General features: G+C 59.6%; 1 protein-coding gene across 1 annotated transcript in view; it reads left to right on the top strand.

Annotated features, from left to right (window-relative positions):
* COL22A1 (collagen type XXII alpha 1 chain) overlaps positions 1-12,002 on the top strand; it is a 176,173-nt gene that overhangs the window by 120,849 nt on the left and 43,322 nt on the right. The window contains exons 39-43 of the mRNA XM_037048599.1: positions 1,118-1,195; positions 5,129-5,164; positions 5,921-5,974; positions 7,148-7,192; positions 11,277-11,324. Coding sequence (XP_036904494.1) covers positions 1,118-1,195; positions 5,129-5,164; positions 5,921-5,974; positions 7,148-7,192; positions 11,277-11,324 — 261 coding nt within the window. The remainder of the gene's footprint in view (positions 1-1,117; positions 1,196-5,128; positions 5,165-5,920; positions 5,975-7,147; positions 7,193-11,276; positions 11,325-12,002) is intronic.

Below are 12,002 nucleotides of genomic sequence, written 5' to 3'. Positions count from 1 at the left end.
GCTCTGTTGCACAGAGGCGCTGGGGCCCTGTGTGTTTGCGATGCAGTGTCTGATGGAATGTGGGAGGGTAGCGACGTGCACACTCTCTGCGCGTGCAATGCTCCCCGGTGTGAGAGGCAGCACTCCTGAGCAACTGCGTTCGTATCGATGCCCCAGACTCCGTGTCCACCCCTGAGAAAATGGGGTGACTGAGGCCCATAAGAAACCTGAGTCAGAACAGCTGGGGGTCGCTGCCCACTGGGGCTTTGAACTTGTGAACACAAAGGCACGATCGCCTTGGTTTCCTTCTCCCAGAAAAGGCAAATGCAATTTCTTGCCTTTCTCTCTCTTCCCACCCAAGTCCAGGATGGCAGGCACGTGGGAAAAGTGACACCCAGGGCCACCGCTGCCCCCCCCGCCCCCGGCGCTGCGGCTGGGTGCTGGGCTGGGTGCTGGGCTGGGTGCTGGGCCGGGTGCCAGGTGGGGCCCTCCGCGTGCACAGTTTCCTTTACTGTGTGGGACAACTGTTGACACACACACACGGCAGCTCCCGTGATAAAGCAGCTGCGGATCAAGGGACTTGTCACACCCTTAGGGTGACAGTTTATCAGTGTTGAAGTCCAAACTGAGACTCACAGTCTTTTAACCACCAAACTTGAAGCCAAACGTCCCATCTCACACACCTCGCCCCTCCCACCCCCTGGGAGCGTGACCCACCACAGAGAGATTCTGAGGAGGTTATGGCTGAACTGATGAGTTGATTCAGTGGTGACATGGGAACTGAGCTGAAATGGGGGTGCGGGGTCCCGTCTGGGGGGTGGGAAGGGTAGGGACATGGTGAGCTCTGGAGGAAGCCCAGGAAACTTGGGTGCTGTGGTCACGTGGCGGGGGTCAGTGTTGTAATGGCGTTTGGAGCCATGGGCGTGGTTAGTCGGCCTGGAAGGTGCAGGATGGCCCTTGGTGGCTGAGGCCAGGCCTGTTAGCCTGGGTGGGACAGTGAGCTACTTGGGTGAGCTCTCCAGGGACTGGGAGGGGCCCGCTGAGGAGCCAGTCGGGGCAGCAAGAAGAGCACGATTCCCTGGAACCCGGGCCCTGCCTTCGGGGAGCCAAGCCGTTGATGTTATTTTTCTCTTTCCAGGGGGACCGAGGCGCGCCTGGGATCCCTGGTTCTCCTGGCAGCCGTGGCGACCCCGGCATCGGACTCGCTGGCCCTCCTGTGAGTCCCGATTCCGCTATCACTCCTTTGCCCTGGGGCTGCCTGGTCTGTCTCTGCTGGCCCCCGGGTGTGCCCTGGGCCCACCTGTGGAGACGAGCCTTCCCAACCAGCCTCAGGGAGGGGTGGGCACCAGTCCTGTGACTAAAGCAGGGTTTAGGCCTTTGTGGGGACCAAGACCTGCCCTGTCCCCTCTGCTTGGAAGAGGAGAGAACAAAACTCACTTCAGACAAAGACTCTGGACAAGGTTTGAGAAAACTGAGCCACAGCCAGTGGCCCTGAATCTGCTGGGGCAGGGTGCGGGGGGAGCGATAGCATGCTTTCCCATGTCTCCGGCAAAAGTGTGTTCATGACCCCCCCCACCCCAGCTAGTGCGCAGGTGAGAACTGACGTACAATCAGGAAAGGTGTGAATACAGCCTCCAAATCAGTGCTTTGATGAATAACACTCATCAGTCGGCTAGTGTGAGTCCGCGGAGTCCCTGCAGGTGGTNGCCTTCCCAACCAGCCTCAGGGAGGGGTGGGCACCAGTCCTGTGACTAAAGCAGGGTTTAGGCCTTTGTGGGGACCAAGACCTGCCCTGTCCCCTCTGCTTGGAAGAGGAGAGAACAAAACTCACTTCAGACAAAGACTCTGGACAAGGTTTGAGAAAACGGAGCCACAGCCAGTGGCCCTGAATCTGCTGGGGCAGGGTGGGGGGGGGGAGCGATAGCATGCTTTCCCATGTCTCCCACAAAAGTGTGTTCATGACCCCCCCACCCCAGCTAGTGCGCAGGTGAGAACTGACGTACAATCAGGAAAGGTGTGAATATAGCCTCCAAATCAGTGCTTTGATGAATAACACTCATCAGTCGGCTAGTGTGAGTCCGTGGAGTCCCTGCAGGTGGTGGCTCTCGCGATGGTAAGATCTTTGAGTCGTAAGGGGTCATAGAGACCAATCCAGACCCCTGTCCCTGCTGAAGATTGCTGTCAGTATCTTCCGCCAGCCTGCGCCCCTCTAGAGATAGGACATTCCTTCCTTCAAAGCTGGTACCTCTGGAGTCGAAATTTAGACAATCATTTGCACAGAGAGTGGACATTGAGAATTTGGTCTCCTGTATCTTGTGCCATTGCTTCTGATTCTTCCCTTCGCAGCCCCCCCCCCCCACCTGGTAACTGGATGATGACCTGGGTGAGGGCCTTCGGAAGTCCAGGCCTGTTTGCAGTCCTGGGGTTTGGGGTTACGTCCTCCTGTTGGGTCTCTCCTTTGCAGACACCCAGTACCTTATTCATCACCTTCACTGGCATTTGCTTTTTCTCGACGGTCAGGCTGCTTTAGTTCATCTGGGCTGCTGTAACAAAAACACCAGCCTGAGTGCTTGTAAACAGCAGGCACTGGTTTCTCACATTTCCGGAGGCTGGAGGCCAAGGTCAGGGGCCCGGCAGGTTCAGTGTCTGTGGCCCTCTTCCTGGTCCCCACATGGTGGTCTCTGCTGTGTCCTCACATCGTGGATGGGAGGGGGCTCCTGACGGATTCCCATCGGGAGTGCCCAAAGCCCCCGCCTCCAAACACCCTGGAGATTGGGTCTCAATATACGGCTCTGGGGGGAGACATGAACTCGGAGTCTGTGGCTCCTGTCTCACTGGTACTTAGAAGAGGCTCAAATGCCCAGTCCTTTGCGAATGCCGCTGCTGAGCCTCATCAGATCCGGACCACCCACTGCTGTCGTCCTCGTCACCTTCGCCCAGGTGCACAGTCTGACCTGACTCCTATTAAATGGAACCCGAGCACAGCCGGGCAGACGAGCGCGTGACCTGTCTTTGCTTGGTTTCGCTTTCCAGAAATGCCGACCACGCCCAGAAGTAATGGAAACAAAGGCATTCTGCACTTATCCCCCCAAGAATCCGAAAGGAAATCTAATGCACGAGTAGCCACAGTATCGCTTGTAAAACCAAAAATAACCCCCTTTTCTCTGTCCGTGGTCACCTTCGATCCCAGAGCTGGTCTGGGGCTCGAATCCCCCTGGACTTCTGTGGTGCCCAATCCCGCCTCACCCCCCACTGGGGACGACTCCTTCCTTCTGCCCCACCCTCGACAGGGGGACTCATTTGAAGTGGTGGGGAGGGCCCGGGCTCTGGGATTTCCCAAATGGGAGAGGGCATATGGGATCTCTCGGGAAGGTCTAGTTTTAGTCTGTCTTAGCAGAAGTTCTCAGCTAGAATTTCTGAGGAACACAACCCTCTGCTCTGTTACACCGACCTCCTCTTTGCCCAGGGCTCTCTTTTCACTCCTTTGGTAATTGGAGGGAACGACACGCAGGGAACGAACACGGGAGTTCAGACTTTCCCACGTGGAACGGCCTGCTTCTCACGGGGCCAGTCTGCTGCCCTGAGGGCTCCGAGTCCTGGGAGTTGGCCCTTAGGACAGAAACTGACCTTAAGTGACCCTGGGAGCTGTGACCTGGGTGCCAGCCGCCTCTGTCATCACTTAGCAGGCCTCTGCCTGTCCCAGGTGCTCCCCTGAGCATTCACGGGACTAAGCCTTTGGTCAGAAAGCCCAGTGGCAGAGGTGGACACAGTCACTGCCCCACCCACCGCACCTCACACTCAGGTGCCGTTGCCCTAAGTGACCCTACCTGGGACGTAACTGGCAGCTTCCAGCCCAGAGGCCGGCCGTCAGCTGTGTGGTGTGTCTCCTCCACTTTCCTCGGGGAGCGCTCCCGTGGTGGGCGAAACCTTACTGTGTTTTTGTAATTCCTGCCTTTGGCCACGAGCCTATGCTCCCGACAGTCTGGACATCTGGGAGGAGGGTTTGGGGCAGGTGTGTGCAGAAGGTGAAGACAGGTGTGAGTCCCCCAGGGACACGGTTGCCCCTTCCCAGGAGAACTGCCGTTTGCCAAGTGGTCTGTGCCTGGGCCACGCCTCCCCTGTGGAACTGTGAGCCCTGGCTGAGTGCTCCGTCCAGGCCAGTGTCCCTCAGTCCAAGGCGAGGAGGGCATGTGGGAAGTGCTCTCAGGAATCAGCACTGAGAAGGGGGAGGAATTAATGGGCGGTTTCTGCTGTGGCCACAGGGGCTCATCCCCTCACGCCCCTGGGACATGGGGGCAGTAGAGAGTTGCCCTGTGAGAGGGGCAGCAGGGCTGCGTGTTGGACGGCCCCTGCTGGTCCCTGGTTGGAGGCTGCTTGCTCCCCGGGGAGCTGACTCCCAGGACCTCTGGGCCTGCCCTGTGCCCGGGCCAAGTCCGAGCAGGAAGAGAACAGGTGGCCCTTCTCTGACACCGACAGTCTGGCTTGAAGGTGGGAGGAAGTTCACGCCTCCTCTCCTCCATTAAAGGCAGGGCTTAGAAACAGCCACCACAGCACCCCAATGTTCATAGCAGCACAGTTTACAATAGCCAAGAGTTGGAAGCAACCTAGGTGCCCGTCAGTAAATGAATGGATCAAAAAACTATGGTACATATACACAATGGAATTTTATGCTGCAGAAAGAAAGAAGGAGCTCCTACCTTTTGCAACAACATGGATGGAACTGGAAAGCATTATGCTGAGTGAAATAAGCCAGGTGTTGAAGGACAAATACCATATGATCTCACCTCTAACAGGAAGCTAAACAACAAAACAAACAAGCAAGCAAAATATAACCAAAGACACTGAAAGAGAGAACAGGCTGACAGTGACCAGAGGGGAGAGAGGAGGGAATTTCAGGGGAAATAAGGGGGGGATTTAGAGGAACCTATATAAAGGATACATGGACAACAACTGAGAAGGGTGGAAATGGGAGGGAGTGGGGGAGCACGGGGGTGGGATGGGATGGGAGTAATAGATAGAAAACTGTACTTGAAAAATAATTAAATAAAAAAATTGAAAAAAAAAAGAAAAGAAAAGAAACAGCCACCACAGTGTGTTCCAGGGAGTGCCTGGTCCCTGCTTTGCCTACTTACTGTTTGTTGTGTTCCAGGGCCCCGCCGGACCCCCAGGAGACAAAGGACCGCTGGTACAGTGTGATTTAAATAAGGGGCTGGGTTTCAGTGGGAGGGACTCTGCTCTGATCAAAGCAGTTTCAGGTGGGAGCAGCCAGGGCTAAGGTGCACGGGACTCTCCCCAGGAAGCAGTGACCTGTGGGGGGCAGTGGAGGCAGGGGTCACACTGCATTCTGGCTGCTGTGCCTGGCTTTGCTTGGAGCATCTCTGCATTGCAGGATGGCCATGGTTTAATGGATTCATCAAATTGCTGGAGGTGCTCCCCTAGAATCCTGGCCTCATCACCTCCAACCACAGAGCTGGGCTTGAAGGAGGGCGTGGCCGGAGCCTTAGCCCGTGGGGAGGTTGGGTGGACTTGGTGCAGAAGCTGCCACGGGAGGGCCCCCAGCAAACGTTTGTCCTCAGGACCAGCGGGGCAGCCCTGGCTGGTCAGCACAGGCACACACAACTGTCGCCCAAGTGCTGGGCACTGTGCTGGGCCGTCGCCAGGTTGACTTCCCCGGGGCCGGTTCTCCATCCAGGACACGGAGGGTCAGCTAGGGCTGGAGCCCAGGCCTGGGTCCCTGTGTCACTGTCCCTTCCACTCAAGGCTCCCAGTGTGTTCTCTGGGCGCATTTCCACGTCCACCCACGAGTGTGGGGACATGAGTACACTCTGAGTGGGATGAGTCAGACCCCCCGTGACTGACACGGGGAGAAACAGCTGTGGTTAAGGGGCGAGGCTGCCTTCAGCTTCCGCCGTAGCGGGCGTCTCCTCTTCTTTCTCCTCAGGGACCTCGAGGCTTACCTGGGTTCCCTGGCCCCCAGGGACCAGCAGGTCAGGACGTAAGTAGAGGGAGGTGGTACGGGCTCGGCCAGGTGACTTCAGACCCCCTGGAGCCCACCCCCAACCCCCGCCGTCGCCAGGGAGCCCTGGAGAAGCAGGTTTCCAGCACGGGTCCTGCCCTTCACCGAGACGTTCTAAGTTATTGTCCTCTGTGGGCTGTGGCCCGTACTTTTGTGTTGTGCAGTCTGATTTCTTTTGCTCTTGTGTTGCACTTTCTGAAGCCCCTGGTGTCCCACACAGCCCCTCCTATTTTGGCCGATTCTGTTTCACGTCTTGGGGGTCTGTTCTATTCAGACCGGGTCCGGCTTCTCCCGGGACTTGTCCCCGACCCTCCCAGGAGTGCTTTCTCCGTTCGGGAGTTCACAGACTTGTCCGATGTCCAGCGGCTGCGTCCCCTCCACTCTTACTCCGTGGTCTGGCCTTTGCTCAGACAGACCTGAGCGGCAAGGAGCTGGGGACCCTGTGTCTGAGGTGTCTGTGGGTCCCTGAGGCTGAGCAGGGTGCCGGGCCCATGCCTGTGACTCGGCACCGGCGGCTCGCTGCCCAGCCACATGGGTGGCTGTGATGATGAGTCCCTACCGGGCCGCCACACCGGGCTCCATGGTGGTCGTGGCGATTGTTCAGACTTGTGCCCCTGTCTCTGTCCTCTCAACTCTCCCGGGGCGGGGGCAGCAACCCCGCTCCACTCCTTTCCTAGGGATCCCCCTCCGGAGAGAAATGCCCTTCCAGTCCCTGCCCCCACACTTTCAGGCCCCCTCATCGCCCCTCCACCACCTGTGCGCTGAGGCAGCCCCGCAGAAGGGCCCGCCTCCTCCACGAAGTGGGCCTACCGCCCGTGTCTGGGAAAGGGTGGCAGAAGTTTAGGACAGGCGTGTGTATGCATGCTTGTGAGCACACGCATGTGCACAGTGTGCGTGCATGGTTTTCAGCTTTGTGTCTGGTCAGGAGTTAGAGGAGGGGTAGCGTTCCACCCTCGACGTTTCCCAAACTCAAAGGTCTCCTGGGGAGCCTTCCGTGGCCCGCTGGGGTGGGAAACCCGGAGAGTGTGCTGGTGCCAGGCTTCATGGTCGGGGGTTTCCTTTTCCCAGCGAGCCCCTCGGCAGAGGCAGGGGTCCGGGGAGGGTGCGGGTTGAACAGAACAGGTTGGTTAATGTTTTCTTTCTTCCTCTCAGGGCGTCCCAGGAAATCCAGGAGAGAGGGGGCCCCCCGGAAAACCAGTACGTCCTCTCACTGTGCTGCCTGAATGTTGACGATTGGTCAGGGCTCCAGCAAGATTAAAGGCGACTCTGATGGTTCAGGAGACTCTGAGAAAGGGACTTTTTCTAAAGCCGTGATGCCCAGAGATACAGACTAGTGGGGACCTGGTGCCTTTGCTGCTCCCATTTCAGAGCCGAGCAGGAGGGACAGTGGTGGGGAAGGGGCTGAGAGGAGCTGTAGTTGTGGGTTCAAAGCCAAGGCCAGACGGGAAAGCGTGGCCCAGGCAGGAAGGGAGCAGCGTGTCCCCACCCAGCTTCCTGATGGTGCCCCTCAGAGGGAGGCCCCTGGGTGGGCCTGTGCGAGGGTCTCCAGGTGCAGCCCCTGGCACAGGGCAGGCAAGACGGGGGTAGGACGTGAGTCTGGGGTGAGCAGATGGGCGTGGCAGGTACCAGACTTCCTCACCGGCCACTGCCTGCTCTTCTCAGTCACCTGAACGCTGCCCGGGTGCCCACCTTCATGGGGATGAAGCCTGGGTGGGAGAGGCTGCGGCAGCCTGAGCAGGAGTGGTCAGTCCTGAGCATGGTCCTTGGAGGTGTAGCCACGCGTCAGCCCAGGGTTCCTGTAGCTTCCCCAAGGGGAAGCACTATCACTTTCCGGGGCCCCCCAACCTGGCGGCCAGTGCCAGAGAGGCCCCAAGGCTTTTGCAAACTAACCAGCTGCAGGTGGGTGCGACAGAGAAGGTGCAGAGCTGCGAGCAGGTGTGGGGAGCGGGGGCAGCCGTGCAGAGTGGGGCGGGTGAGCCCACTGGAAGGCGTTACCGAAGAAGGAAGGGACAGGGCGGCCACGACTGGGCAGTCCCAGGCCTCAGGACTGACACCAAAAACTCTGGATTCAGGAACTAGTGCGCCACCCCCCCGGCAGAAGCCCCCTCCCCCAGGACATGGCTCTGGAGGCCCCGGGGCCTCCTTCCCAAGCTTGGCTGCTGCCCGTCAGATGGGCACCTGAGGCCCAGTGGCCCCGGGTGGCGTGAGCAGCTGTCCCCGCTCNGGCAGTCCCAGGCCTCAGGACTGACACCAAAAACTCTGGATTCAGGAACTAGTGCGCCACCCCCCCGGCAGAAGCCCCCTCCCCCAGGACATGGCTCTGGAGGCCCCGGGGCCTCCTTCCCAAGCTTGGCTGCTGCCCGTCAGATGGACACCCGAGGCCCAGTGGCCCCGGGTGGCGTGAGCAGCTGTCCCCGCTCAGTCCAGGCTGCTGGACACAGCAGGGACCTGGGAGGCGCTGGTCTGTCTAGAGGGGCCCGGGACCTTTCATGGCGCACCTCCCAGTGGGCTGCGTGAAAGGTCTGTGGAGGTGAGGAAACTTCCTCCCCGCTCCTCCTCCGTGGGGTGCGCTGCACCACCCACACGCCAGGCCCTGGGCAAGCGAGGGACAGTGGTGGGGAACCTGAATGTCAGGTTCAGGCCAGAGGGGCTCGCTGACCCCACCAGCCCTAGACCTGGACACCTCTGTGCAAGGGGAGCTGAGCCACGAGTCCAGCTGACAACGTGGACAACCAGGACAGTGTCACACAGCAAGAGAGAGGGCATGAAAGAGAGGGGGAGGGGGATGAGTTATTTTAACTAGCCTTCAATTCACTGAACACAGACTCAGGTGCCTCTGATCTTGCTAATCAGTTAAGTCCTCTTTCAGGGGTCCCCAGACCAGCCTCAGGTCAGTGAATCGCTAGAAGGACTCCCGGAACTCAGAAAGGCTGTAACCCTGGTCGTTTATGACAGCGAACAGAGACACATGAAAACCAGAGAAGCAGTGAGGGCAGGGCAGCGAGCAGGAGGGACCGGGTGTGAGCCTCCGGGTGTCCTCTCCCCAGGACCTAGGGCATTTCGTCCTCCCAGCAGCTGTGTGTCATAGAGAGACCTGTGAGATGACAGGGAAAGTGGGCGGTGCGGCCACCCAGGAAGCTCAGCCCTGCCTGGGTGCCCAGGGTCTACCCCAGGGTGACGTCGGAGCATGAAGCGCTGGCGTGGCTGAGTGACTCAGTCTCCAGCCCTCCACAGGCCGAACCCGTGCACGNGACCGGGTGTGAGCCTCCGGGTGTCCTCTCCCCAGGACCTAGGGCATTTCGTCCTCCCAGCAGCTGTGTGTCATAGAGAGACCTGTGAGATGACAGGGAAAGTGGGCGGTGCGGCCACCCAGGAAGCTCAGCCCTGCCTGGGTGCCCAGGGTCTACCCCAGGGTGACGTCGGAGCATGAAGCGCTGGCGTGGCTGAGTGACTCGGTCTCCAGCCCTCCACAGACCGAACCTGTGCACGGCCCAAGGCCCCCGGTGGGTCACAGAGCTGGCACGGGTGCTCCGTGCGGCCCGGAGCAGGTAAACAGGACATTTGCTGGACGCGGCTTTGAGGTGGCCCCTGGGAGCTGGCAGGGCAAGACCTGTCTTCGGAATGGGCAGGGCTTGGAAAGCCTGGGCTGCTGAGTTCATGTTCACGGGGCTGTGCTCCTCCCTGGGGGGCGGGTAGAGAGAGGGGCTGGGGCGTTGCTCAGAATTCCTGTACCAGTTCGCCCACTTTGGGTCGGTGCCCTGGAAGCAGAGCCTGTGGTGGGCAGTGCTGGGCAGGTGACGGGGTGACGGGTGCCCTCAGGAGAAACCTGCAGGACGTGGTAGGCGACGAGCCAGTCAAAGGTGTGGGTTTTCCTGGGGTCCGGCCTCAGGCCCCTCCATAGGCAGGTCTGGGTGGGGACAGGGACTGTCCTCTCCCCCCCAGCAGCAGGTCACCAGCCGTGGAATCCCCTGACATGTCTGGGCAGTGTTCCGGCACCTGGAGGATGGGCACACCTGGGACCCTTCCCCGTTTGTTCCCTGTCCAGTCTGCACGTGTGGCCAGCCCCTCGGGGGGGGCATGGCAGTCTCCCTCATCCCGAGTCCCTGTGGGAGGCCACCGCCCCCACGCCCCCAGTTCTTGTGGGTCTTCCAGACACCTGTCCCGTCAGATTTTCCGAAATCATTGGTCAGAACAAAGTCATTAGTTAAATTACCCCAAGGCTGCAGGCCCCCCCCAGACTGGAAACTCACTCCTGTTCTCGCTCCCTCTGTGACTAACGCCAGCTGCGGTGCCTAGCAAAGCTCGCTCTAATCCTATATGGGCCCTAGCAAAGCTCGCTCTAATCCTACACGGGCCTGCAGGACAGCATGCTGGAAAACACAGTGCTTCGCTAACTTCCCGGGGCAGGGAGGGAAGCCCCAAAATGAAGCCCCCACTCTCCTTGTAACTTAAAGCTTCAGGAAGTCAACATCGCAGAGGTTGGCCTTCCTCTACAGACTCCCTGCAGGTGACGAGGGACGGTCTCGGCTTTGTCCTAAGCAGCTGCGGCTCAGGGAGCTGTCCCCACAGGGCCGGTTGTTCCTTGAGCGCCTGCAAACCCAAGTCAGTCCTACACGTCTCCCTCGGGTGTCCCCAGGCGCCATAGTCTGGGGGTTGGCCAAATACTCGAACATATTAACACAGAGCACACACATTCAGGCCGATACCAAGGTCATGTTCTTCTGGGCAAATGTGTAAGATGCCACCATCACATGACTTTGTGAGCCATGGGGCAGGGCAGAAACCCCGTGGGGCCAGGATGAGAGGAGTAGCCGGGAAGATTGGAGTTCAGCCTCTCCAAGGTGCTAGGCGAGGTTTATAATTGGTAAACCTGAACTCCAACTCAGTGGGAAGAAGGCAGCCAGCAGAAGTTCGGTGGCAGCCCCAGGTTCCCACGCCAAGAGGCGGTGCATCACTCCCCCCAGCACCTGCGTGACCTGCAAGGTGCTAATGGGCCGGGGTTAGGAGGGACCACCAGGAGAAGGGAAGCCAGCGGGAGGACACTGGGGACCAGAAAGGCCCGGGCCAGCCAGACTCGGCGGGGACTGGCCTGTGCTGTCCCTGCCCCAGGACAGTTCTGTCTGTGGCCTCAGGTTTGGGGCATGGCCTGGGCTGTGTGTGGCACAGGTGTGTGCACAGGTGTGCTACGAGGCACAGCCTGCGGGCCCCACCGTCTGAGGCGGCCCGGGGCGTGTTGCCTGTGTGCACGCATGTCTGTGTTCACTTGTGTTTGCCTCGGCAGGGCCCCCCATCGGTGCTGTCTCCGGAGGACATCAACCTACTGGTTAAGGTAGGAGCGTGAAGTGATGACGTCACGTGCGTGCGCTGTGGCGGTGATGGGGGGGGATGGGTGGTTCGGTCAGGTGTTTTTTGTTGTCTGAACAGCTGTTACGGCTTTAACAGCAACCGTGCGGAGAACTCACTGTGTCTGGTGAGGCACTAAGCCCCCCGTCCAACCTGGCCGTGACTGGCCTCGAGTCAGTTTAATTTAAATAAACAGCAATAGAACTTCAGGTCCATGGTCGCACTAGCCACATTCCAAGGACGAAACAGCCCCGTGTGGCTGGCTGCTGGCTACCGCCCGGGACAACACAGGTGGAGGCAGTCCCTGCCCTCACAGAAGGGGCTCGTGGGCGGTGCCCCACTCACAGCCTCTCATTCGTCTCTGGCTCGTCTGCACGGGAGTCCGTGAGGCCGGCGTGGTTGGCGTGCTTGTTTTTCATGTTAGGAAACTGAGGGTCAGTGACTTCCTGGGAATCAAATCCCTGCCTCACTGAGCCCAGAGACTGACCTTTGACCCCCACCAGGATCGCCTCCTCCGGTTCTGGGAGGAGTCCCACAGGTTGGGTGTGGGTCCTGCTAGTGCCCGGGCTGCAGCTCAGGTGCAGGCAGGTGCAGGCAGGTGCAGGCGGTGGGGGCCACTGCTGGGCCATGGGGCCCGGGAGTCCGGGTTTGGGCGGAGCCTCGG

This window comes from Sturnira hondurensis, unplaced genomic scaffold (assembly GCF_014824575.4).
Source record: "Sturnira hondurensis isolate 20B ecotype Veracruz unplaced genomic scaffold, ASM1482457v3 Scaffold0006413, whole genome shotgun sequence".
NCBI lineage: Eukaryota > Metazoa > Chordata > Mammalia > Chiroptera > Phyllostomidae > Sturnira > Sturnira hondurensis.
The sequence above is the reverse complement of the archived record's forward strand: the minus strand, read 5'-3'. Positions and strand labels throughout refer to the sequence as shown.